Genomic DNA, 27,767 nt, shown 5'->3' with positions numbered 1-27,767 from the left:
TGTGTGTCAATGGGCTGATCTTGAGGTCGTTCAGCAGAGGTCGAGACGCCAGCAGGAGGCTTTTTTAACCTTAACTACTATTGGCTAACCATGAAGTGCAACAGAAATCTTTCTTACATAATAATAATTATCCCAGTAGCTCATGAGCCAGAGGTTTGCTGATGGCCAAATTTGGTATCAATGTTTATAAGCCTTGTTGCATACAGTTGTCATGCATTTTAAACAATTCAGTGCTAAAAGAAACATTTGAATACAATGATGTGGCAGATCTAAATATTTTTTATGTGATCATGAGATGCAAATTTGCAATCATATGTTAAATATCAGATTTTTTTTAAAATCACAAATCTGTGAAGCAACCTCCAATACAATGTTAAATGTTATCATTGGACCTCAGACGAACCCAAGTCAGTGTCCAACAGCTATCTTCTATGACTCATCATTTCTCGTACACAGGGGCTCGTCTTTTGACTGCCATTGTCTGTCCTCTCAGCAGCCATAAATCCCTTTCTATTTCAGATCACATGCCAATGGGGTCGCATACCACGTTCCCCAAACCCTCCCCCTCCAAACAAAGCTTAATCCTCCTCCAGCAGGCAACAGGTGGACCCTAAATTTGGGCCATGCCACCCGAGTTAGTGGTGTAAATGTTGTTAGGGGAAGTTTGGGGATGGAGAGACGGTGTGTCCGAGGCGGGGATTAGGGGGTGTGTTGTGGGAGGGTTACACTGGGCGGGAAAAGGACAGATATGCCAAAGAGCTCAGTGGAAAAATATCTGATCTAGATCTCTTAAACAAATGATTAAATTTCACCCCCTCGCTGACACACCTCCACATCACGCCACGCTTGCTGACTTTGCCTTTTCTGCCCACATTCGAACATTTAGAAAGAGAACCCGACACCCGTCATGCAGACCCAAGGGGCCCCAAGCATAGTCATGTGGGTCAGTGTGACTATGACTAAATGTAGAGAAACTTTACACCATCAGAACAGTGGCTTAGAAGCATCACCAATATAGTTTAAGGGTTCATGTGCGCAACCAGGAGCAGGGAGAGATTTCCAAATCACATGAATTCATACAGAGAGAGCCAAGAACAAGAATAGAACTACAAGTACTGACTGAGTGTGTGTGTGTGTGTGTGTGTGTGTGTGTGTGTGTGTGTGTGTGTGTGTGTGTGTGTGTGTGTGTGTGTGTGTGTGTGTGTGGGGGGGGTGTGTGTGTGTGTGTGTGTGTGTGTGTGTGTGTGTGTGTGTGTGTGTGTGTGTGTGTGTGTGTGTGTGTGTGTGTGTGTGTGTGTGGTTGGCCAGGTCAGTCAGTTCAAAAATCATGTTACACTGAAGTCGCGTGATGGAAGGCAGGTGTTGCACGTGTGGTCAGCGTCACAGTGTGGGACAGCCAATCACAGTCACACCAAATTGCATGTCAGTCGAGTCATCTGCTGTGAGAAAAACTATAAAATCATATGTTTAAAAAACCTCAGACACAAATAAGTTATGGGTTACTTTATCGATACAATGAATGACCATCAAATAAAACGTTTACTAAACTGCAGATCACCAACTATGATTTTACAAAGTTCAAAAAGAGGTAGGCTATAGATGTGAATTCAGTTGACTAAGATAACAATCTATCAAAAATAAACAATTGTAAATGTGAGCTAAATAAATGCTTTTCTGAAATAAATAAAGACAAGCATCTTTACTAGAATGAGTACAGTAAGTATTGCTAAAAGTATGGGACAAGAGGCTTAGGATAAACGTTAGTTAGTCATAAACACGAGAACAAAAAGTTTTAACCACCCGGAACTGGCTAGCTTAGCAAAAACACTGAAAACAGGGGAAACAGCTATCCCTTTAGTCAAAAACGAATTAGGCTAAGAGAAACAAGATTTTTTTAACAGATTAATTAATTAATCATCTTGAAATGTGCTGGCAGGTGGATTTGCTTACCATTGGACAGGGCAGACTATTTGTTTCCCTGCTCACTTCAGTCTTAATGCTAAGCTAAGCTAACTGACCTCTGGCTGTGGCTTAATATTTACTGTACAAATATGAGAGTGGTATCCATATTCTCATCTAACTCTCGGCAACGAAGCAAATAACGTTTTTTACCAAAATTACAAACTTGTTTTTAAGTTAAAACGGCAGCGTCTTTAAACTAAAGTGAGTGTTTGATAGTTACACATTGAGTTAATACTGACTATTGCCATGTATCTGCGTGGCAACAACCCAACTAATTATGAAGCTCTCTGCAGCATGCTTGCAGTCATTCAAGACTGTGGTTGGTGACCACTGGAAACATTTTAAAAAGCACGCACACACACACACACACACACACACACACACACACACACACACACACACACACACACACACACACACACACACACACACACACACACACAGACCTTTTGTCCTCCCTCATGACATGCACACCTCCCGATAATATTAAATTACACATAACATTGGATTAATTTGACATTTTGTTGCAACAATATGCAAACTCTCTTTTCCCTCTCGACCCTTCTCGTGTGTTCTACTAGTACTCACTATTGTATGTGCATGAAGTGCCAATGGGATCAAATTCATATGTGGACCTGCTGGCACCATCAGCACATTCACTCAAAGGTCAAACAGCCACCTAGCCCAAAGTGGCACCCATAAACGCTATGCACCCAGGACCAACGTTCACTGTTTACTCTTTTGATGAGACTCTTGCCAAGTGACAAGTGGCCCGATCAGGGCCGGCCCGTAGCACTGGCGTTATAGATGTTCGTCTAGGGCGCCAGATCTGGGGAGGCGCTGCGCTGGTAGCTCTGGGAGGGAAAAAAACATTTTTGACCGTTGGTGCTCATCCTCATTTTCGGCCTTGATGTAACAATATTCATAATTAAGTAAATGTAACACCCTTTTCACCCCAGTTACACGTTTCATTTGCCCTGTACGATGGACGCTGTAAGTGATGAAAATGGGGAATGTTGGCTTATCTGGTGCCCGCAGCTCACAGCCAAAATGTGAGTGNTGATGACGGATGGACTTTTATGGACTTGAAGATATTTTTACTTTAATCTAAATTACATTTGTGATTTACAATCTTTGTTGTGATACTTTTATGAGCATAAACATTTATGTTATCAACATTTGGTTGAAAACAAAATAGGCCACCACAAACGTGAGCAAAAATGGAAAAATAAAATGTATTTCCCATGAAGGCTAAAAATTGCATATTATTTCAGTTAAAAAACTTTGCCACCTTATTTAAATTGAAACATATTATAAAATAAATTGTACAGTACATTTTGCTCTGGTAATCCACTGGAAATCCACCCCTCTGGTGGGATCAGGATAATCCAGTTTTTTGGGATCAAACTGATCCCAATCCGGTTTGAACTACCCATTTTGAAGATTTGATCCAGATTGAAGCTTGGATTGGATTTCCTGATCTGATCAGATATCAAAGTGATCCTAATCCTGATTTTTGGTTTTGAACTACCCAAAATCCAAATCTGATTTGATCAGATAGGGATTAAAAGTTTTGAACTCCTGGGCCCTGATGAGTAAAAGTAAAAATAATATGGGCTTTAAAGGTGTCCTACCTTCGTAACATATGGATGAGAGCAGCTCCGAGCAGACCCTTTCAACCCACGGCCCGAAGCTGAGCATGGCAACGCACGAGTCTTCAATGTAGTTTTCATCAGGCTTGGGGAAATCTGGCAACAGCACGTAATGCGCTTCTTCTGGCCACCGCGTTATTTTGCAACGAGCTGGGGTTGATGGAGTTGATGCCGCTGTTGCGGCTGTTGCGGTTGCAAATGTGGTTTCTCGAAGATGACCAGTCGAGTTTCCTGTAGCTTGGATTGCCATTGCTGGTGTGATCGAGTCTGGAGTTCCCGTTCCTGGGGTTCCAGAGTCTGGAGTTCCCGTTCCTGGGGTTCCCGAGTCTGGAGTTCCCGTTCCTGGGGTTCCCGAGTCTGGAGTTCCCGTTCCTGGGGTTCCGGTTCCTGGGGTTCCAGTTCCTGGGGTTCCAGTTCCTGGGGTTCCCGAGTCTGGAGTTCCCGTTCCTGGGGTTCCTGAGTCTGGAGTTCCCGTTCCAGGGGTTCCGGTTCCTGGGGTTCCAGTTCCTGGGGTTCCCGAGTCTGGAGTTCCCGTTCCAGGGGCTACTGTTTCTGGGGTGACCGTTTCCGGGGCTGCTGTTTCCAGGCTGGCCTTTTCTGTGCAGACAAAGTAGTATCTGTTTGGGAGGGAGGATCTGAACACGGGCCAACCAGGGTACCAGTTCTGGAAGATCAGAGGGTCTCCGTTGGCCCAGCGGAACCACGGCATTCTGGGATCCATGATGGTGTTGTTGTTGTTGGTGGTGGAGTTGTTGGTGCCGTTGTTGGTGGAGTTGCTGGTAGAGTAGCTGTTGAAGTTGCTGGTGCCGTTGTTGGTGGAGTTGCTGGTGGAGTTCTTGCGGAGGCCAACCCAGCAGTCAGAAGTGAGTAACTTGGAGACTGTTTGGACGTTTTCAGGGGTCAGTGTCACCAGGTCTTTGAAACAGGCCTGAGAGGACATGGAAGGGGGACAGTCAATCTTCAACAGAACATCTGCTATAACGTAGGGCTGCTCGATTATGGCAAAAATCATAATCTCGATTATTTGGGTCAATAATTGATATCACGATTATTAAAAACGATTATCCAATTGCCTTGAAAACATCCATTTGTTGAAAAAAAAAAAAAATGTGAACAGTATGTTTATAACAGTTGATTACCCTGAACTGTAAGTATAATTCAACTGAAAACCAATAAAAAATAAAATAAATAATCGTTTTATTTAGATTATGTTATTTTCATAATCGTTGCAAGCCAAAATCGCAATTGCGATTAAAATATGATTAATTGAGCAGCCCTAGTATAACGCAACTACTGTATGTCATACTGTGATATTAAGAATGTTAAGTTTGTTATACAAGTTGTGACACCTGCTCTGTTTTGTTAAAGGAGTTGACATCTATGAAAAAGATGGTTCTCTACATACTCAAATTGTTGCTGCCTTTCTGATTAAAAAACGCAACCTTGAATATTTGAATACTGTCTAGCCTCATGTTTTAGTCTCTTTTTGTATATTATATTGATCTTCGTTTTGTACCTGGCAGTGGTTCCTGGCCTCCTCCCAGGTGCGATTACTCGGATGAAGGAAGTATTCTCGCTCTGCGGCGCTCCAAGCAAACACCAGAGCTAAAGAGAGACATACAGACATGGAGATTGGTCGTTTGTCGACAAAGCTCTGAAGTAGGGAAATAAATGCCATTTCCAATTTCTCAAACTCACAGACAAAATCTTTTCAATTTCGTGTTTTTTCCAACAAAAGGCATTGAAAACAAAAAAGAGTATTAAAGGTGTGGTATGTAATTTATTTCAGAAAAACTTTTTGTTATTGCAGATTTGTTTTCGGATACGTAGTTTCAAAAATTCTAGCGCACTCGAGCTGGTTTCTACATTCTTACCTCCTACCTTTAAGAGGATGGGTATGTATGCCGTTCTTGCTTGAAAATTGACCAACAGTTACTAAATAATAATAAATAATAGTCACTAAATAAACATTTAAAAAAATGCATCTCTTTGGTTATAAACACAACCCAAAGTAATCTATGAACGAACTTCAGATCTATTTATTTTTACTAAGAGTTAGAGATGACATTTAAGGTAAACTTTTTTTAATTGAATTTCAAACATCACTGGCTGTATTCAGTGGACCTCTAAAAATGTAATTAGGAATAATTGATTACAATTCTATTTAGCTGCAGCTTAAACATTTGCTTCATAAAAATGATTAATTATAATTATCAAAGGAATACAATTTATAAAAATACTCACCCAGAGAAACCACGAAAGGGACTCTATTCTTAAGAGATGTCTGTCCCATGTTGAATTAGTGACGGTACTCAATTCAGGGCAGCTTCTTAAAATGTCACCATGCAAGAGATTCTTTCAAATAAAATCTAAACAAGTGGGAGCCAAGTTAAATACATTAAAACTAAGTTCTTACTAATAGTGTACGCGTCTCATTACTACAGATGCATCTTGCTTCTCTGAACAGGAGGAAATTATCTCTCAGGATGAGATGTGAAACAAATAGACACCTGTTCCAGTAACACATACGGTCAAAGGTTCATGAACAGCTCATTTGACTGGAAAAACATTGACTCCATTCAACCAAGAAAGGGAATATTAGTATGGAGGCTACTGGTTTTGCATCTGTCTCCTGTACATGCAAAACAGGGGAGGCAATAACCGGGTAGATACAAAGACAAAAACACACATTTATGTTGAATAAAAGAATACAAGAATAGATTTATGTTAAGCATTTATTTTGGCTTACAGCTTTGGGTTACAAAAATGCCAATTAGTACAAAAGAAGCCATGAAAAAATTACAATGAAAATATAGAACGATAAACCTCTTATACAAAACTAAGTTCCCAAATCATCAACAAAGATATCGAAATGAAACAAATGCCTTTCGTTTATTTTTTTGGCAGTGTAAAAACAAAAAGTGATTGAAAGGACTGACAGGGATCGGTCACATCGAGTACTGGTGACACATCGCATGGTCTGAGGCCAAACATTTAAACAGAACATCAGATCACATGTATTTAGTTTTCCCAGACAGTAGTCAACATCTGAACAGTGCCTTGCATCTTAGAATACACAAAAGGCGATGTGATGCAAATTTGAGTGCAAATGTATTTGTTCCAACATTTTTCAACAGGTACTACTGTATATAAAAGTTACAAAAACGAAAAGGGTGATCCAGCCAGCCCCATATCTACCGAATCCGCTGTTCATTTAACGAAACAAAAAAGCATGACAGCACATTTTACAGTTCCCTGCAAACAGAATCACCAGCATTCAAGAGGAGGCAACGCTGAGGTCAACTGACCGATGATTAGAAACAACAGGGCTGAAATGTAGTTACAGCTCATCGTGATAAAAAAAGAAAAGCAGTCAAGCCTGTGAATTCCTTAATCTGGCCGTTTTGATCCCCTTCCCAGCTCATTGTTATGTCTGAGCTGGATGCAACATATGAGCAAACTACCTAACATGGACGCACAAAAGCTTGGAATTATATAATGATCATAGGCCTGTCGCGATAATCGATAAATTGACTTATGGTACGATAAATGAAAATGGACTCGATAACTTTTCTGAGCTCTATAAATTGCCGTTTACATGCGTGTTTGCTTACATAAGGATGTGACCAGCATTTTAGCTAGGAGCGCCACTTCGAAAAACAGATTTGGATATGGCCTGTTGAGGCATCCGGGTCTTTGTATGGACAGTGGACTGTACACATGACTGTTGTTTTAAGGAGATGTTTTTTGATTGTGAGACAATGTGTGCTCATATTGATTTATTTATATATATATTTATCTATCTATCTATATAGAGATGGATAGATAGATGGATTGAGAGCTCTGTTTTCCAGCCTGAGTCTATTTAATGTATTGTTTTGGTTGCGTGTGATTTAATTAATGTATTATAATTGAATTAATTTGTTGTATTTATTATATATAATTTATATATTTTAATATTATTTCACATTTCATTTGCAATGTTGAATGTTCAATAAAAAGTTATGTTTGAAAGGATGTACTAGAATTATTATGATTTATTATCATTATGTCAGTGGTCTAAAATGGTCTTACAATGGTGCCGACAATATTATAGTTTATTGCAATAATTTCCAGGAACATTTATCGTCCAACAAAATTATTTATCGTGACAGGCCTAAATGATCATATAATATGATGCCGTCAGGGTATCTGCCGGAGTCCTAGTGGGCCCCGGCGGGTATAGTCACATCATTGCCAAGCGCCATAAGGCATGGAAATCAGTTTTTTTTATTCATTTATAGACAAATCATTCCACTAGGTTTTGTGTAGGCTATAATATTGATGCTTCCACAAGACATAGCTTAATTAGCTTGCTTAAACAAGATTATTAGGGTAGACATAAAAGGCAAAAAGCTGTTGCACCATTAATGCTACAATCAGTATTTCCCCCTGCTGTGCCCACAACAAAAAGAGACTTGGTCCCAAGTCCGTGTCTAAACCCTGAAAGTATTACAGCCACACTCATGGACAGTAACATCCATTCAAGTTCTCCAAGCGTGATTTTTAACAAATGGCAGTGACTTGTTTTAATTCAATCTTGCAACAACAATAAAAAACTATTAAAACTGAAACGTTTTCTTTAGATTTCCTCGACTAAAAACAACGTATAGGGAGCGCTTTGTTAGCCGAGTGGTCACGGCACATGCCAAATACTGGTTTGTTTCTCGTTTGGGACATTTTGTCAAATGTTATTCCCCTTTTGTTCTTTCTCCCCCTCCTTTCTTCACTGTCCTCTTGCAAATAAAAGACAAAATGCCAAAAAATAAAAAACACTTGTAAAAAATAATGCATTATAAATGACAACATGACTTACACATGTAAAGATAGAAACTCGTGAAAATCCCTGCCAAGGTTAACACTGATTAAATAAAGTCCCTCCTAAACAAATTGGCAATTTTACAGGACCTCATGATGCACCGAGGACATTGAGGATGGAGCAGTCCTGCTTACAGTATGCATCCCCTACATAACCTATTCAGCCTTTATTCATTTCTAAACGTGAAAAACACTAACACCGCAAAGTACTCCGAGTACAGTAAACGGTCGACGGCAGTACAGTTATCGGATCAAGGGCACGGAGGCAGGAAGTGGTATGATTTTGGCGAATAAAAGCCTGACATAAACCTGATGGGAGGGAGGGAGAAAGAGAGGACGTTAGTTCTCATGATCACTCCTTAGTCGCTGTCACTCTTGTCTCCTCTGTGAAGGGGTCTCTTTCCGCTGGGAGGCGGAGCAAACTCGTGTTTCACCCTGGTCTCAGGTTTCCTGTAGAGAAGAAGCAGGACCAATCCAGTGAGGGATAGAAATGATGGCATGTGAGACAGATTCTTAAAATGATTGAATAACCTAAGTTGACCTGGTAGTCAGATTGGATTTTTAAAAAACACACAGTGACCTCTAGTGTCAGGTTATATGTAAAGAAGGGGCTAAAAATCCAGTTGGAGAAATTAAGGTTTGAACGGCAATCTCTGAAAGTCATTCAGGTGGTTTTCCAGGATGCATTTTTTACCTGTCTTTGTCCAGCAACTCCAGACCATCGTTGATTTTCTTCAGCATCTCGTAGCGCTCGCGACCACGAACCTGCAGGAGAAACCAAAGAGGGACATTCTTCAAGCAGAATGCAACATTTTATAAAGAAATTGAGCTTTAGGTGTCTTAACTTACATTCAGAACAAACGCATCCTTGTCGTCCTCATCTGCACTGGAGGTGGGCCTGGACTTCTTCATAGAACTGGAGCCGGGGGTGCTCTCTGAGGAAAGAGAGTGAGGTTAGCGAGGGGGCAGCAAACGGGCTCAAATATAAAGGAAAGCAGGAAATACTTACTGCGCTTTTTAGTTTGCTTGGTCCCACTCTGCATCTTGGTGCTGCTCTCCTCATCGGTTTTGCGGTCCCTGCCTGGACAAGCACAGATGCGAACCTCTAAGCACCTCCGCCCCAAAACGAGCCCCCTAGGAAGGAGAAGAACAAAAAGGAGGGCTCAAAAGGCTTCCTGAGCAGCACAAACAACTTAAAAATGTAGCAGGATCGCCACAACACTGCCGCCACCACCGGCTGAACTGGGTTGTAAAAGAAGCGGGACTTACTCTGCAGTCTCCAGGGTCAGGATGGTGAGGATGGGGCGCCTGTTCATGCCCCCCATGCAAGAGCTGTTGCACATGAAGCTCAGCAAAATAGTTGTTATCTCTGAGCCCAACTGAAACAGAGAAAGTAGGATGTTTTTAAACAATGCTGGTTAAAGTGCATACAATAAGGGGGATTTTCCTAAAATCTTCATCGACCCACCTGGTTGTCCAAAATGCACTACACATTTGGAATTTGTGAAACACATCATGAACCGTTTCACAACTTTTGCATGCACATTGAATTTCCTTGCTGAATTTACAGTGTTCATATACTCACGTAGAAAAGGTCACATGAATGTGAAGGAGTAAAATATGACTGCTGCAGTGGACAAGATCAACCCCTCAGACAGATGGGGTGGGGAGGGCGTACCTGAGGGAGCTCGTAGGGGACAGTCACACTCTGCCTCTTGGTGTTAGGGTCCTCAAAGTACTGGGCCCTTTGGCTGCCCTCAACCCTGATCAGGTGGCTGCGGTGGTCGGCAGCTGAAAGGAGAACAGATTAGAAAATGTTAAAATGGCCTCTTCAACGAGGAAACGTGTCCTCTGTACATCCAAAGCAATTTTTCTCTCAGATATTTCTCTTACCGTCCTCGTTCTGGTGATGGGGACATCTGCGTACCACTTCTGCCACATGCTCCGTTTTTTTATAAACTGCCGTAGCCCTGATGATGGCCCCTAAAGGAATCTCCTTCCCCAACAAAACTTCCACTGGGGTGGTCTTGGCTAGCTGGCAGTACAGTTTGTTGAGCTGCTCCGAATACTGAGGGAAAGCACAGGGAGAAACCACACGGGTCATGATGTGTGCACTTGTGGAGCTATAGAGCTGTGAGTACATATTATAATGGCCTGTAATCCATCCATTTTCCCCAAAATTAACATAGCTGGCTATTTGAAATATAGTCACCAACTGAAAAGAGTTATAAAACACACTTTCATTCAAACATTCACCGATCGGACTCCTCGCAGAATTAGCTGATTTCACTTGATTGAACCGTATTTGATTGCTCTCAAAGCTCTCTCAATGTTTTTACCATTTTCTTAAAACTGTTTTCTTCACTTCATGTTGACTGTGCTCACGCTATAGACCATATTCTATGTTGAAGACAATAAAATGTCTATCTAATAAAGAAACCATTAACCAAATTGTCGTCTAAAAAAGAAAGAAGAACACGATCAAGGTATCTAAATAAGCAAGTCTAAAAATGTCAAATTAAAAAGACAACTTTTACCTTGCTTTCGTCTGTTTTTAACCCATTCAGTGCTGGAGGAAGACAGCAGGAACATGCCCCGTCATGTCAGGGCAGAGCTTTACAACCGCTGTCCCACAGACAGAGAACAAGTCGCAGGGGGCGGGACTTTCAGGGCCCACCAACCTAACCTCTACTAAACCGGCCAACTGCAGCGCTCTGCTGGGTGAGTCACCGTGGATACATTAATGCCATTGGCTCGTCAAACACAGTGACTGGCTCAAGACCTGCAAATTCAGCGAATCGTCACAATGAATAAGATTCCACTCGAATGCCACCATGAGATGTACGAAATAATGGATTTTAAACGCAATACTGAAGGTAAGATATTAAAACTTTGTACGGAAAAACTTTCCCTAATGTTTTAAATGAGTTGTTGGTGATAAAAACGTCAAATGATTTGTTAGTGAGTTTAATATAGTCAAACATTTCAGTTATTTAACCTTTAAATTCTGTATGGTCAAGTCGGTTTAGATAAAGGGAATTCAAACGTCACAGGTTTGAGGATTCTACATTAAAAACACTATGGATGGAAGGACCTCAGAGGAGCAGGAAATGGCAGAAATTAGCAGCTGAAAAAATCCTTTTGTCTTCTCAGAGGAGAACCCTGCCATGTTTGGTTGCAGGGTCATCTGCAGCCCTTTTCAACTTCTCTCAACATTTAGATTCAGACGAAATTCTTTAAACTTTTTACTCAATAAAGTACAGATTTATTTTGTGTTAGTAGTAGTTTGTCTTATCGATCAGAACGGATACAAGACAAATCATCTGGTATACACGTGAAGTCAAATAAGTATTAGTTTTTACTTTTGAGAGACCATGCCTGGAATTACTTACAGTCGAAGTGACAGATTTAGCTGTGCCAGTCTTCTGGAATTGAAGCTGGAATCCATATTCCCCCGGATGGTCCGAAGTCACCGGGACTGTGGAGGAAGTCGGATTCACCCCATCCATGGTGGACATGTCTGGAGGAGGCAGCTCGAATAGCTCCTCATCAAAAACCTCAGTCAGAGAATGATCATTAAGTAACTGTAAAAAGGAGGGGAATGACAAAAACAGTCAACCACCATTAATAAATCAATTCAGATTGAACATACCATCATTTGAGTATTGACAGAAAGCAAAGTAATGTGCATGTTTACCAGCATATCCATGTTGTGGCCATCTGTTCTCCATGTTTCCTCAGGCGTTGGGGCCAGATATGAGAGGGGGGGAGCTGAACTGCAAAAACCAAACACAAGTCACAAGTTAGTTAACATGTCTTTTCTGGAGTATACTAGTATTTTGAAATGTTTTATTTAAATAAAAAAAAAACACTTACACAGTGTTCCACAGCTCACTGAAGGAGTCCTGGCTCAGCTGCATGGTTTGGCTCAATGTCAGATCGTCCAGACTTTGCTCTTCCATCGTCATTTCAAAAAAGGGAAGAGCAAAGGTGCAGAGCGCTAAGGGGATAAACAGGAAGTAGGTGTCAGACTGTCAAGTCTTTATCAAACACTCACAGCTTCATCAATTGGTGTATGATTCACTATTAAATAGTTTTATACATCTTCTTCTTTTTTTGGTCAATAGATTGATCACGAAACAGTCAAAAATAATCTTCAATTCTCAAGTGATAAAAAGTTAGATTTTCCAAAATAACACTTTTGATTAAAAATAGGCATAAACAGTGTAAATAAACTAACATTTGAAAATAGATAGACAACCAGGATATGACTTCTATTTGATGAATGACCTGTCAGTTAACTTACAATACACAGACAAGGAGAAATTCATGGCGAGGGTAACGAAATGTAAAGAAAGAATAAACATTGTACTTCGCCTGTCACACCGAAATTAGAATTCACAGCGTTGAAAATAAGTGAAGTTTACACTTATTCTTAAATGTACTTTCTGCTCAATAAAATGCTAACATTTAATATAATTGCACATTTTTAAGATTAAGGCACATTACAGCAAGTTGTGTTTAAGTTAACAACTAAAACAAGGCAAGCTAGTTTGGTGATGAGCGACTCTCAAAACAAGAACATAAGACAACACGTTACCGTCCATTTTCTTTCTAGCAAGAGGCCCTCACAAACTGAATGAAGCTAGCCTCCATATCTGCACTTTTCAAAATAGCTCAATGAATGCCACTTGATTTAACGCCAAAATGTGCAAACAAGCAAAACTCAATGCACGGTATAACAGGTTTCGTCCATAGACTGTATAGAAAGGTTTCGTCTCGCAATTAACGCACACTTGTGTTAGCTTAGCTTTAGCTTAAGTGGCTAATTACGTTGGCAATACGTTTCGGAATCCGACCGACAAACGTTAGCCAAACAGCGGCGAAACTTTTTGATCGGACAAATAAGTGGCGCTGGGTGACTTGCTAAGAATGACACATGTGTGCCAACAATGCTACCTTTATGTGTCCCACTACTGCTGTCCGAGGCAGATGAGTCACTGGATGAGGCGAAGTAAACAGGCGAAAAAGTCAAAATATTTTGGACTATGTGGAGCACGTTGTTGTCGGGGAATCCCACCAAAAGGAAGGGGGATGGGCAGGTTTTTAGCTCCACTCTCTGGCCAATCACAGAGCCTCATGTGGTCTGACGCAAACGAATGAAACATCGCGATATGCTGCGGCTGCATTCATGATTTCCGGAAATATTCCAACTCAAGAAAGACCGCACAAAAAATAGAGGGAGTTGCATGTCATGGATGTTATATTTGTAGATTGTTTAATTATTGGTTAGGGTTGGATTAAGATTAACCTTTATGTTGACAAACTCTGGAGTGACACACAGTCCGTTTTTCTGCAAAAAAACACTAAAAATATTATGTTTTAGAAAATACTAGCTTCTTATGAGCATCTGAAGGTAAACGTGTATTTAAAAAAAAAAGTTTAACCTCAACTTTTAGGGCCCAACATTTATATACTACAGTTTTCAAATGACTAAAACTGTTTCTTAATGTAAACCATTGCATTGCATGACTGCATATGTTAACCCTAAAACATCAGCATCATCAACAAACCATATTTGTAATGACATATTCCAAAGTATTATGCACAAAACAATGCACAGTAAAGTTGTAACACCTTGCAGCTGGTTGAGTTCCTGTAAAGCTATCTTTGAGGGCAGAACCAGCATTACTCCAATGTTTCTCTCTCTCGAGGGAGGTCAGGGGTCAACTTTAAGCAGCATCACCTTACTTAAGGACTAAAAGGAATTTCTCCAGCATGATAGATAGTCCTACTGTTGTACTGTATATTGGGCTTAAAACTTCAGATTAAATCTGTTACTTTCACACTAAAACGCTGTGTATTGATTACATGATCTGCTCTTACAGGCTGGGTGACGTCATCCCTCATCACCCTTGAAATGTCCCTGTGCTGATTAGATAAACTTCTATTCCATGGAGACCAGAGCTGCTGAGAAACTCCAGTAAAGACTTTAGGTGCCTGCAGCTGCTGCATCGGGCCCAGGGCCGGCTCTAGACAATTTGCAGCCCTAGGCGAGATTTTAGCTGGCGCCCCTCAGTCTGACTGGAGAGGACTCTCCCTCCACATTATTGTAACATCTTCTTCTTATATCAGTTAGAGCAGCTAGCACCAGATTCTAATAACAACAGCGCCGGTACCGGTGCACCCTCCCTCTCTCCCTCGCTCACTCACATTTTGGCTGTGAGCTGCGGGCACCAGATAAGCCAACATTCCCCATTTTCATCACTTACAGCGTCCATCGTACAGGGCAAATGAAACGTGTAACCGGGGCGAAAAGGGGGCGAAAAGGGTGTTACATTTACTTAATTATGAATATTGTTAAATCAAGGCCGAAAATGAGGATGAGCACCAACGGTCAAAAATGTTTTTTTCCCTCCCAGAGCTACCAGCGCAGCGCCTCCCCAGATCTGGCGCCCTAGACGAACATCTATAACGCCAGTGCTACGGGCCGGCCCTGTATATCCTTCCAGTAATAAAACGTAATGCACAATGCAATGGTACACAGTATCCAAAGTCTTTAGGCACTGGTTGGAGGCATTCATGTAGGCCTAAAGCAGATCGCCAGAATCCAATACTGGTAAAAACGTTACAGAGATCAAATGTTTCCTTGTCTGAAAGGAGAAACCTAATTTTAAAACAACATTTTCAGTGTGTGACTTGAAAGATAAGTTCTGATCAATAATACAACCTAGATATTTGTATGTAGTGACCCTTTCAATGTCAATGTCAGTCCCTTGAACAGTACAAATGTTGGGGAGAAAATAAGTTAACTTTTTGCCATTTGAAAATATAATGAGTTTGTATTTGTCTGCATTTAATACTAACTTGAGTTGAGATAAATTAGATGGAATAACATCATGAACAATAAATAACAGTACCATCTGCATAAAAATGGAAAGCAGCCTTTGATAAATTATTACAGAGATTATTTACATATATGGTGAAATTATTGGTCGGGTTCCATCTACTTTCAGTGTGTAAAAGGAGTCTCCTATTTCCTCCACGATAGCCTCAGTCACCACATTGCTGAGTGTACTTATGAGTTCATTTTGCATTTCGTGACAAGTGTAAGTGGTGTTTCGAGGGATTGATTTCACTACATCAGCCAATTTGGGGTCTTCTTTTATCGTATAGTCCAGCAGGGAGAGGAAAAGGCCACTGCCCCCCTCTGACATGTTATCAAAAGCCTCTATCTTCCCTCGTAAAGGCAGCTGGTTTTCCACCAGAAATCAATAAGAGAGGAGATATAATACCTGTTTTTTCATAGTTGGTCTGCGTTAACAAGTGTATAAATCTCCTTTCCAGTGCTGGCACGCCTCTCTCGCTCCTTCCACATTGCATAGCAAGAGAGATGCTCCTTTGAATGTGCATGTTTCTGAAAACCCTTGTCTCTCTCCACCGCATTTTTCCAGTTACGGAAGCCAACAGACATAAATGCATCCATTCTCCGGGTTTTGCTAGACTGCCGACGGCAGAAACAAAATGCAGCATCGGCCTTGATACTGTATTCAAGCCAGTCTCGGTTGTGATACCAAGCAGAGACAAACGAACGCCTCCTGCCAGTGAGGATGCTGTAAGGGTACTGTTTTAAGAAGATTTGTTTGGGCTGATCAGTTCCAAGATCATCTATGGGTTGTTGAATTCCAGCGCTAACGTTAGCTGCAGCAGGTGGATGGGCTTGGCTAGCAGATTGGCTGGTCGAAGAGCACGGCTCCAGCTCTTCAGAGGTGGTGCCGCCGGCGATGCTGGAGATGGGTGCATTATTCCCTTCGTTTTCAGGAGGTGGAGGAGGAGGCCGTGTAGCAGCTGTACCTTGCAGTCATTTACGTATATCCATTACTTTATTACTGTCCGACAGTCCGAGCATTAGCTTCGTCTCACTGACTTGCTAATTATGCCACATTTTTTTGAATTAATAACAACAAATCAAAGGCCGGGGTCATTGGTCAAGAAACACACCTTTTACAGTAGACACTTGCGGCAGCTGACATTTGTTCGTGCTGGTTTAGTAGACTCGCCGGCCGATTTTATTAACCTTAGACCGGATGACGGACAGTCGGAAGGTTGAAACGTGTTTGCATAGAGCACGGGAGTAACCAGTACAAGCGACGACAAATCACACACAACCTCTTCCCCGAGACATTACTTCAGACTTCCTTCCCCGTCTAAAAAAAACCAAACATAAAAGTCTAAGATCGCGTGAGCTCGACCAAAGAGGTAAGAATGGTATGGATGGAATCATTTACAGTCCTTGTAAAATCGCGGATAAGTAGTGATATGATTGTAGTCAACAGGGGAGGGACCACGGTCCTGGTTGTCTAGGTAGAGATCCGGGAGTCGTCGGACAGGGGGGTATTACGACTTGGACTTGGTCGCAAAAGAGGGTGAGCTTCCTCCACTCGTCGTAACACAACTTACTGTACGGTGAATTGTAGAAACTTCCCTCTGTGACATTATGTTTTATATATATATATAGTTTGTTTTTCGATTGTAGATTAAAATTAAGTATGTAAAGTTTGTGTCATATAAAGGGTGATATCGGTTACTGATATATGGATTTTGTTTTTTGACGAAAATCAGATAAATGCCTACGGACCTTTCAAACTTGTGCGCGGCTGCACTAGTCAGGCGGACATAAGTCCATTTGTTTGTCGTACGAATGGAGGGGTGTCTGTAAAACCAATACTATAATATGAAGTTACAGATAATATAAGTGTTGCGTCTCCACCCCTTGGGAGGCCGGGCCCGTCATATGCCTGGCGATCTGTAGACCCATGCCGGGAGCTCCATTAAATATTTGTTCACCGGGACACGGACCACCACCCGGGTTACACTATATAAAAGGTACCCGGTTTTAGGGGACCGCCTCGGGGACCCCGATGGCATCAACGTGTAACTACTTGTGAAATTTGGATTTTATTACGAATTGCACATTTGACTCGGCCTAAAAATCGAAACTCGATTAAAGTAGACACTCAGGGCAGTGTATGTCGTATACTTCTTGTGACTGTCAATATATATGTGTGTTTATTTATTGTACTATACGTCTTTGCTCGTACTCGTCGTTCGTAAATGGTGTACCTCATGTTACATGTCGATTACATATATGGTACGTTCTATTCTATTTTTGCGCGGATGTATTTTCTACGTTCTCCTGCTATGGGGATCACAATTTCACGTAATAAATCGCCAGCTAATGGTGCAGAAAAACAACGAGTTGGTAGAGAAATCAACTGGAAATTTTGATGACTCTCCCCTGTTAGGGCATTAGAGTGGACCCCCCGAGTAAGGTGTTCTCGACGGAAATTAACCTCTCCTGTAAAACAGGTTTCCACCAGTGCAGACACCACCTGAAGTGTCAGAGGAGACAAAGACGTCGGATCACGACGCAGGTCAGCACAAAAGACACCTATTTATATTGGGGGTTCCTCCCCCGGTCGTGTACATTTATGGAATAAAAAAATTTTGTGTATTGGAGAAATTTTCTGTATTCTAACAGTTTTGAGTTCTTAACACTAAAGTTCCTACCATGTCACCCACGCATACTGACACCCGAAGAGACAGTTTTTGTGGACCTATTCGAAGAGAACTTGTCGACAAGATACCCAAAGTCCACACACCGTGGTTCGTTTGCTGGTCAAACATTTTGTCATAAGTACACCCTATCTTGAGTATGTCACCCCTCCATACTAAACGTCGTAACTGTCAATTCTTTTCAGATTAAACAAATTCTTACAACGTTCAGACTTAAATTACCATAAGCCTATGAGAAGAACCTATAGCAAAGAATTTTTCAGTCACGCTCAGGGTTATACTTTGAGGGACAAGTTTATATGGAACGTGACCTTCTGGATCAAGATAAACGAGGTAAATTTTTATGTAACCTAGGAACTAAAACTAACTAGCAAAATGACTTGTAGCAGCAAACGTAGTTGTACGTATGACAAAAAACAAATGAGTATGACAGTTATACGTCTAACACAATATATCGAAATCTATGCTTAGCAAAAAAGTAAGGAGAAACGTATTAGAGGCGTAGGTGTTAGGAAGCGTCATCCACATATAGTGGTTCAGGAACGCCAAAGGGGTTAACAAGTTGATTAACCCTCGATGACATTCGATAAACATAAGACGTAAAATCGTGTAATGAGAAGGACGTCACCCCTAATGTCTTCATGCACACAAACCCGAAAAATAACACTTCCCTCTTGTGATGAGTCTTGGTCTGTCATTAAAGTATCTTTTCGTTCAGAATATCCCTCGGTAAACTTTTACGATTACAGGCAGAAATAAAATGTAGGTAATGTTTAAACACGTTAGTTGAAGAAGGTAATACTAGTTTCGAACAGAGTGTCGGTGAAATTTACTATAGTTGTACATATAAAGATTCACGAATGTTGAATTTTAGAAATAGGCATGTTTACTGACGATATGAACTTATATAAAGACATGGGTCAGAACTTGTCCTGGGTTTGGAAACTCTCTACTTTTCCTGTGTAGACGAAATTAGGTTGACGGTCTCGAGTGCGGGCGGGGTTGCGAGACTGAAGAACACTGAGACAAGTAAGAACGATTTTGCACTTAAGGCAAAGGAAAAATTACCATCCGCCTAAAACCGAAAAAAAGGAGAACGGTTCTATGAAAATCTGTGTGAAACTCCATATCGTTTTGGAATTTTGATCTTGTGACTACCGGACCTGAATGCGACGTTTGAATTAGTGGAAAATTGTTCTCTCATCATTATATTTTGCATAAAACTATATAAAATGTGTAGTCGTCTTTGTCTCTCTCTTCTACCTTTCCTTCTCCCCCCCTGTCAGAAGCGCGGTTGGAATATGTCTGTGACACAAAATCTCTCTGGGGAGGGGGAGGACAGATTCACTATGTCTGACCGCCCTTTCCCCCCTCCTCCCCCGTCTCCGGTCCGAGTGTGTGTTGTGTGGTGTTGTTGTGTGTGTTGTGTGTGTGTGTGTGTTGTGTGTGTGTGTTTGTGTGTGTGTGTGTGTGTTGTGGGTGGTTTTCCGGACTGTCGGTATCCTGCTCCATTTTCCCACTATCATCTCCTCCACACACTTGATTGAAAAACTGCTCCCTTCCACGAAAGAGGACAAAGCTAAGTCGGGTTGTTGAGACGCATATGGGGAGACAGACTTATGTAACTCTGTCAATTGAAACTGAGATTGTCACAAGCGGACCTCAGTATCGAAAGACTGTTGAATAGAAGGAAATCGTTCGTAAGCTAAAGGAAAAATTTACCGGATTCCGCTTAAACCCGAAAAAAAAGAGAACGGTCTATGAAAAGCTGTGTGAAACTCCATTACGTTTCGGAATTTAGTATCTTGTGACTACGACCGATTGCGACGTTTGAAGAGCGGAAAATTGTTCTTCTTCATATATTTTGCAATAAAACATAGTAAAATGTGTAATCTCTTGTCTCTTCTACTCGTAACTTTTATACATTGGTATGTGTAATGTTTTGTACATCTATCATCTGTTTTTATTTTTTCTTAAAGGGTCGGTAAAGACACAAGAACTAGTCGAGTACTAGGCGTATAAAACAGGACCTATATAACTGTGGGGTCTCAGAGGAGAGTTGGGGGAGGATGGACGAAAAAGATATGAAAATGTCGGAGTCGGCTGACGTCCTGGAACCCACAATTCTCTGTCCTCAGAAGTAGAGGGTACACTTCTGTAGGCAACTGACTAAGGTGTGTGGTCGTGTGTGTGTGTGTGTGTGTGTGTGTGTGCGTGTGGTGTGTGTGTGTGTGTGTGTTGTGTGTGGTGAGTGTGTGCTGCTGAACCCCCGCCTGGGTGGACAGGTGAAAAATACGTATGATTACACTATATAGATTATAATATGTGGTATTCCGCGTGTCACCCCCAAGTGTGGACACTTATGGTGTAGTTGGGGGGAGGATAGGCTGCCTAGCAAGTCGTCACCAACGAGGGGAGCACCACAGGAGTAGGATGAAGTCTAGAGTGTAGGGCACTAGACTCCCGACGCAGTTAATCGGATAGACTGAGACTTAGCCTCGGCCTATGCCACACTTGACAGGTGGCGACGGTACGTATTACATTAGTCCTTGCGCCTACTTGGATATCGATGAGTAGTCTCCGCAGGGAGCGTAGTTTCAACCGACAAGTAGTCAGACGCACAGAGAGACTCAGGACAGTAAGCGTAGACGAAGTCGCCAAGATTATTGTTAGCAGTTATGACCCTCTTTTATAAATGTACAAAATGACCCTTCCAGCCTTTACTAAAACCAAATGTCACACACACAAAGTGTACACACTTTCATAAGACGCATACTACAGATTAGCCAAAGAGTATCTTTATTAGGTGAGTGTTCTTTGTTAGGCCAACAAAAAATACGTAGTGACCACTTCTTGCAATGCGGCAAGACTTCACGTCGAACTAATTATATACTATAAGTTTGTCGCTGTTCATGTCAATCATTCTTACTGACTATACTCACGTTTGTACAAAAGTAATAGACTATCGTTCGTGAAACAGATAAACTATTTACGACCTACATTTATGTGACAGTGCTAGACCACATAAATATCAATATATGCGAAACGTACAGTATACAGTCGGCGCTCCAATCCGCGACCAAGGTTTCGCGACACCCTAACTGACGGCACACACTCGACAGCAAGGTAAAGTTTGACGGCTGACAGATAAATAGCAATACTGTGTCAAACTACTTACAGGCTAGACCGTCCGGTTCAAACAAATAAACTAGTTGTTGTGGCTAGTGTGTCTGACGACCAGAATGAGAGTAGGTGCAAAGAACACTCACTCGAGTAGACCTGACGGCGACTACGCCGCGTACTCGCCCAGTGGTCAAAAAGACGTGACGCTCGAGGTGATAGACATTAAGTCCAGAACCACACAGGCCCCAACTGTAGTGGTATGTGAGTCCCAGCCGCAGTACCCACCCCGTGAAGCGCCCGGTACGGGGGGGTTTACTCAGTGACACGGGGGACGGTCCGGTCCGTTCCGGACGGTGAAACGGCAAAATAATAAATAAAAACATATTATAATATTACCTTTTGCAAAAGGTGATTTAGAAAACACACTTTATTTAGTTCTTTATTTCTTATATTTATTTTTTGTTGTCGGACTCCACACGAGNCGCGGTGGACCCGTTCAAATCCAGTTTTGGACAGTCTGCCGTGGTTCCATCCCATTTCAACTGCTGTTCGACGCTCGGCGTAACCCTCGGAGCACACTCTCCAATCACAGAGCTTGAGGACTATCACGGAGAGTGTGCTCCGAGGGTTACGCCGAGCGTCGAACAGCAGTTGAAATGGGATGGAACCACGGCAGACTGTCCAAAACTGGATTTGAACGGGTCCACCGCGTAACACCCTTTTCACCCTGGTTACACGTTTCATTTGCCCTGTAAGATGGGCGCTGTAAGTGATGAAAATGGGGGATGTTGGCTTATCTGGCGCCCTCAGCTCACAGCCAAAGTGTGAGTGAGCGAGGGAGAGAGGGAGGGTGCACCGGTACCGGCGCTGTTGTTATTAGAATCTGGTGCTAGCTGCGCTAACGGATATAAGAAGAAGATGTGTCTACAATAATGTGGAGGGAGAGTCCTCTCCAGTCAGACTGAGAGGCTGATAACTACAGCTCAGTGAGGTAAGGACTCTGAGGGTTTAGATAGTTAACTTTAGTTTAAGTTCAAACGGTTTGGTCACAATTTATGTAAACACATATTTCCAAGGCACTCCTTTATAATTATTGGGAACAACAGGTTTGAAATCATTTCAATGTATACTATAGGACAGTAACCAAANGATCCTGGATCACAAAAAATGGGATTTCAAAATCTGATCGGATCTGATTGAGATTAAAAGTTTTGAACTCCTGGGCCCAGGTGACCAGCGGTTTAATCCTATTGAAAAACGAACAAAATAAAATTATTAAAAATGTCCTGAGCAACTCACTGTGTATGGTTGTGTTCTTTTTGTATATTAAAGCCTCTTTTTAGTCTTCCACCAACTCAAAGTGCTTTACACTATGTGCCAACTAGTCTAACCACCAATTCACACAGGGCTGCCATACAATATACTTTCCATATAAATCACATTTTTGAACCCACAAAAGTTTTCTGATTCCTCAATTTAAACTGTAATGGATAAAACAATTTCCCTCTGATTTCCCACTGCAGATCGTTTCTTTGGCGAATTGAACGTGACTGAGAAGACTTCTAACAGCTCCTTTCTCACTTGGCGATCCGGGCCTGGAAATATCACCCATTACCGGGTAGAGGTTACCAAAGGCGACAACATGCTGAAACGCAACTTTACTACTGAAGATTTGACCTATGACCTCAACAGCCTGACTCCAGGCACCCGCTACTCCGTCCAGGTGTTCGCTGTGAAGTGTACGAGAGACCTGAACCCACAGGAGGACACCTTCTACACCAGTGAGTTCACCTCCATCTGTAAAACCTGCATTATATTTAAATACACTTCCACTTGTTAGCGCCAAAAGCGACCAAGCCTTTTTCCCATAGTAACTTCATATTGTGACTTGCTGAGCTGAGAAAATTATTCGATTATAAGCAATCGTAATGTGTTTTTTTAGCATTTACAATGCAGACTGTTTCCATACTTGATATTAAATCAGAGAGTATCCCAGAGCATTTAATAATTCAAAAACAGTACAACTTAGAGGCACTCATTTGACAATTTTAGGTACTTTCCAGATCCACATTATTGATAGTGAATTTGAATAATGTATGATACATTGATATAGATGGAATTACCCAGCGTTATGTAAAGTAATTCAAATAAGCCCCACCAACACCAGCTAGGAAATAAAGGGATGCATATTTTATTGCACCCAACCTAATATTCCAATATTATATCTTATTCGATTCTTATATGGTCCATTATGCATGATAGAAATTAAATGCAAGTATTTTTAAAAGCTTAATTTGGTTCTTTTACTTCCCTATTATACTATTTTTCAACAAAAAAACACAATGGTGCTCTAGGAGGAGATTCAGGTGATAAGGTGACGACATCATAAAGTGGCCAAACTCTGATCAGCTAAGTTTCAGACAGGTTTTTATATATAAATGGATCGGGACAATAAGAGAGAGAATCTTTTTTACTGAGACTTTGCAGATCTCTTCACACAGAGGGGACTCATATTTATGTATAACAGACATGAAAGGGTGGATTGTTTATAATAGGGGAACTAAGTAAAAATGTTAGCGTTTTGTTACACTGATTATATCTCTGTTTTCTTTCAGCACCGAACAAAGTGGAAGACCTCCAAATCACCAGCGTGACAGAAACCTCCGTCTTCCTGAACTGGACCAAACCAGATGGGAATTTAGATTTCTATCTGATTAAGATCAAAGATGGGAAGCAGATTAGTAGCAAGACAGAGGGCAAGGAGGTCAGAGATTTGATACCTGGACACTTTTACACCTTCACTGTCCTCTCAGGAGTCAGGGATAATTCCACCTGGAGTGAAGAATCCATCGTCTCACGAAACACCAGTGAGTGTTTACCGCATAGCGCAAAACATAATGCATGATGGGAACTGCTGTACTTTCCCCTACGGTTGAAGTGTGTTATTTTACCTTTTATTTGGTAGAGCATTTCACCAGGAAGTAAACTGTATGAATAAGACCAGTGAACACTTGTTCAATAAAGGACATTTTTATAGCTAGGCATTTCTTTCTACCAGTCTATACGATTTAAATAAGCAAATGAGGGCCATATCTGAGCTGAACAGTGACTCATGTGATATTGTGATATGGGGGGGGTAAACAGTGACGTTGTGTCCGTTTCCCTTTCAGAGCCTGGGAGAGTGTCAGACCTGAGCGTGTCTCGTAATACCCATTATTCACTGCAGCTCAACTGGAAGAGTCCCGTGGGAAATGTCTCATTTTTCAGGGTTGTCGCTATAATGGATAAGTATGTATTTGTAGATAGATCGCCCAGAATACATTTTTTCCTCACTTAAACTCAGGTACATTAATAGTTTGTCTCGCTAACGTACATAGAAAAAAATCGAAATGACTTTGGTCAATACATTAGGTACACAAATGTACAACATACAGAAGTTAAAAGTGGTAATGCAGGTTGTGAAGGAGGGAACTACAAAAGGTATACCCAAATTGAAATAAAATGGTGTCATATTTTGTATTATTGTTTTCTCTTCCTAGAAAAACGCTGGTCCGTCAAAATGTGACCATTACGGAAGTTAACGTAACAGGCCTGCCAATTGGCTCCAAGATAACCCTCAGTGTGACGGCACTGGTTAATGGCAACATTGAGGGAGACAGTGTAACTATCGACGACTACACCGGTAACTCATATTTAACTAATTATTTATACAAAAAATTGTCCTCCTGTGTCACTAACATGCCTCTGTGACTCTTCCATAGCTCCTGGACCAATTAAAGGCTTGAATTTGAGCTCAACAGACGTGTCGCTCAATGCCTCGTGGAATTCTGAGGGGGATTCTTCATCTTTCGTCGTCCAGCTCGTGCTTGAAGGCAAGGTTCACGAAAGAAAAACAAATTTCTCTGAGATCACCTTCACCGGTCTGAAGACTGCAGCCCAATACCAAGTGATCGTGTACGCCTCTAACGGACATCTCGAGGGCGAACCATCGACCAAATCCATATTCACCAGTGAGTCGCCTTGGTATTTGTCGTTTTTTGTGTATTTAAAGTTATCTCAACATTGTGGTCCCGGTTGATCTGGCGACACACTGAAACGGTGACTTTAATTAAAGATTTCACATAACTGTATTAGGTTTGTTGAAAGCAAATATATTAAGTTTAAACAAAGAAAATATTAGGTTCAACTTAATATTATTGCTTTTAACTAACCTAATACAGTTTTGTGACATTTGTTGACATAATACGTTAAATGAAAGTCAACGTTTTAGTTTTTCAGGGGAATGGGGATTATTTCACGGGAATCTCTTTAGCTTCATGGTCTTTATACTCACTTTATTATGATAAAGATAATCTGATAAAACACTGCCTCATTTCTTTCTGTTTTTTCCAGTGCCGTCGCCGCCCACTAATGCCAAATCCACTTATCAAGATAAATCCAGCATTACCTTCGAGTGGGATCCCCCTGCCAAAGTAGGAAGAGTCACGTACGCTGTCGGAATCATCTCCAGCTTCTGGGGCCACACCGTGTCTGAGAGAATCGAGAACAAAACCACACACAAGTTTACGGGCTTAAAATCAGGGACCAAGTACGATTTTCAAGTGCAAACAGTGGCGGCTGAGCATCTGAGTGCAGCAGCAACTGTGTCAAAATACACAGGTGAGACTTAATTTTAAAACAAACATTTTCACCGACAAACTTTGGTTGTACATTCCCCTAAGATCACCATAAAAGTTGTGTTTCAGACAGAAGGTGGATACGGTTATATAATAACATTAAAGCAACTGTTCTGATACAAACATTACAGTTTTAAACTAGAAATTGGGCCAAATGTGTCCCCTTTATTAAACCTTAAATGGGGAAAACATAATATGCTAACTGAAAATGAGCATGTTATGCTATATTGACATTAACATTCCTAAAAATGATTTAAGAATCTTAACTTTGGTTGTTGATTTAAGGCACCATATGAATGTTGTTGCCCTCAATTTCTTGTTGATGAAAATATGTGGCAAAAACGTGAAACGGTCTCGAGTAAAACATCTTTTAAAGAAACTCCAACACCTGAGGTTTGATATTCATCTGTTCAAAAGCATACACAAGCTAAAAAGAACCAAGAACGCTAACAATAAACCAACATGAGTTTTGTAGTGATTCATTAAATAAAGTTGCAGCAAACTCTCACATTTTAAGTTTTGGAACACCTATTTGCAACAATATTGTCATTAAAGCCGACACATTCTTGATTGATTTTCTGCCACTATTTGTTTCACAGAGACAAATCTTGCCAAAGCAAACATTCTTGCAAGATGGCCGTTAGATCTAACAAGCTGTTTGTCCCCCAGTTGCAGACAAAAGGGAAATCAGCCTGTCCATGATGTGCTCTTCGGCTGAGCCTCTCCTCTGTGATGAAAATACCTCGAGGGTTAGTGTGTTTGAACAGGTATGTCTGATACACACACAAACAGGGTTTAGTTTGAATCTAAAACAGTAGTCTCTTCTCTACAGAAACAAAGAGCAGCGGTTATTTGGAGTGTGTGATATGGACTGGATTAGCTTTAACAGCTTGTGTTTGTGTGTTGTATTGCAGTTGAAGAAACATTTCAACGAGGTTCTGGGGGAAAATATTTTCTGGAAACTCGAGGAGGTGAATCCCAAAGAAAAATGAAGACATCATTTATTATTGTTCCTCCTTTAATTGTTATTTACATTATTTTAATGTTTTCTGTCTTGGTTTTCATTTTTTGTAGATTATTGTTCCTCTGCTATTTAGCGAAAAACACTGATTTTATTTGAGTGTAATTTTTTGGGAAAACTAAACTGCTTAAATCTTTGTCATACTGGATGATTTTCACTTTGAATTTTTTCTTTTACACAATGGTGGGCATGTGTGCTCATCCTGTATTTCCACCTGGAAAATAGAAGACATGTATTGTAGGACAGCATTGTGACATAATACATTGACATATACTCTCATTTAGTCAAAATAGCAAGATAGTAATTCAAACAACCATTTTAGTTTTTTTTAGGTTTTCAAATATGTGTCTGATTTACCTGAATAAATAAAAAACGTTTTTAGTTAAATAGCATTTTTGGGGTAATTATTCTTCTCTGAAAAGTAAACGAATGTATCTTCTAGCGCTCAATAATGTTGGGCTCTTTAACCTTTGCAGACCATTTGAATCAAGAATGGTAAAAACATATAACACACTACAGGAATTGGTAAACTATAAAAAACATTAAAAGTTTTGTAAGTTCGACATTATTTGCCCACAATAAAATTGAAAAAAAATCAAAAGTCACACACAGACAGACCTAAAGTGACACTCACCTTTACCAGAGTCTGTTCCATAACGAGAAGACCGTCGGTAGATAAGCAGCAGATAGATGACGTCAGCAGATAAACAGAGAAGTGTTTGAGTTACAGCTGTCATGTGAGGGTTCAGGCTCTGTCTAACCCCTCCCCCTCCCAGGGTCTGCTGTCAGAAATACAACTTCACATATACGTCACTACGCCTTCCAGCTTCCCATGTTAAACATCCAAGTATTCATTTACAACTTGAGTTCCCGTGTTTAAGAGAAGTGCTGTGATATGAG

At 41.0% G+C, this 27,767-nt stretch overlaps 3 protein-coding genes across 3 annotated transcripts; 1 reads left to right on the top strand and 2 right to left on the bottom strand.

Moving 5' to 3' along the window:
• Positions 1-1,869: 1,869 nt before the first annotated feature.
• On the bottom strand, positions 1,870-6,104 carry LOC104945452 (uncharacterized protein C6orf132 homolog). The gene is made up of 4 exons (XM_010771124.1): positions 5,859-6,104; positions 5,131-5,219; positions 3,597-4,542; positions 1,870-1,874 (listed from the first exon to the last, which is right to left on the bottom strand). The coding sequence occupies exons 1-4, from the start codon at positions 5,905-5,907 to the stop codon at positions 1,870-1,872; spliced, it is 1,089 nt and encodes a 362-aa protein (XP_010769426.1). The 5' UTR covers positions 5,908-6,104.
• A 1,594-nt stretch (positions 6,105-7,698) lies between these two features.
• On the bottom strand, positions 7,699-13,559 carry LOC104945430 (cellular tumor antigen p53). The gene is made up of 11 exons (XM_010771092.1): positions 13,431-13,559; positions 12,348-12,471; positions 12,169-12,247; positions 11,864-12,055; positions 10,365-10,539; positions 10,150-10,262; positions 9,741-9,850; positions 9,481-9,605; positions 9,321-9,406; positions 9,166-9,236; positions 7,699-8,921 (listed from the first exon to the last, which is right to left on the bottom strand). The coding sequence occupies exons 2-11, from the start codon at positions 12,437-12,439 to the stop codon at positions 8,831-8,833; spliced, it is 1,134 nt and encodes a 377-aa protein (XP_010769394.1). The 5' UTR covers positions 12,440-12,471; positions 13,431-13,559; the 3' UTR covers positions 7,699-8,830.
• Positions 13,560-22,694: 9,135 nt separating this feature from the next.
• Positions 22,695-27,220, top strand: LOC104945431 (fibronectin-like). The gene is made up of 8 exons (XM_010771093.1): positions 22,695-22,951; positions 23,786-24,037; positions 24,341-24,458; positions 24,710-24,852; positions 24,932-25,180; positions 25,563-25,829; positions 26,516-26,613; positions 26,761-27,220. Exons 1-8 carry the CDS (start codon positions 22,813-22,815, stop codon positions 26,836-26,838), a joined length of 1,344 nt encoding a protein of 447 aa, XP_010769395.1. The 5' UTR covers positions 22,695-22,812; the 3' UTR covers positions 26,839-27,220.
• The last annotated feature ends 547 nt before the right edge of the window (positions 27,221-27,767 follow it).

Source organism: Notothenia coriiceps, unplaced genomic scaffold, assembly GCF_000735185.1.
Source record: "Notothenia coriiceps isolate Sejong01 unplaced genomic scaffold, NC01 NC01_scaffold00009652, whole genome shotgun sequence".
Taxonomy (NCBI): Eukaryota; Metazoa; Chordata; class Actinopteri; order Perciformes; family Nototheniidae; genus Notothenia; species Notothenia coriiceps.
This window is presented reverse-complemented; position numbering and strand designations above follow the sequence as displayed.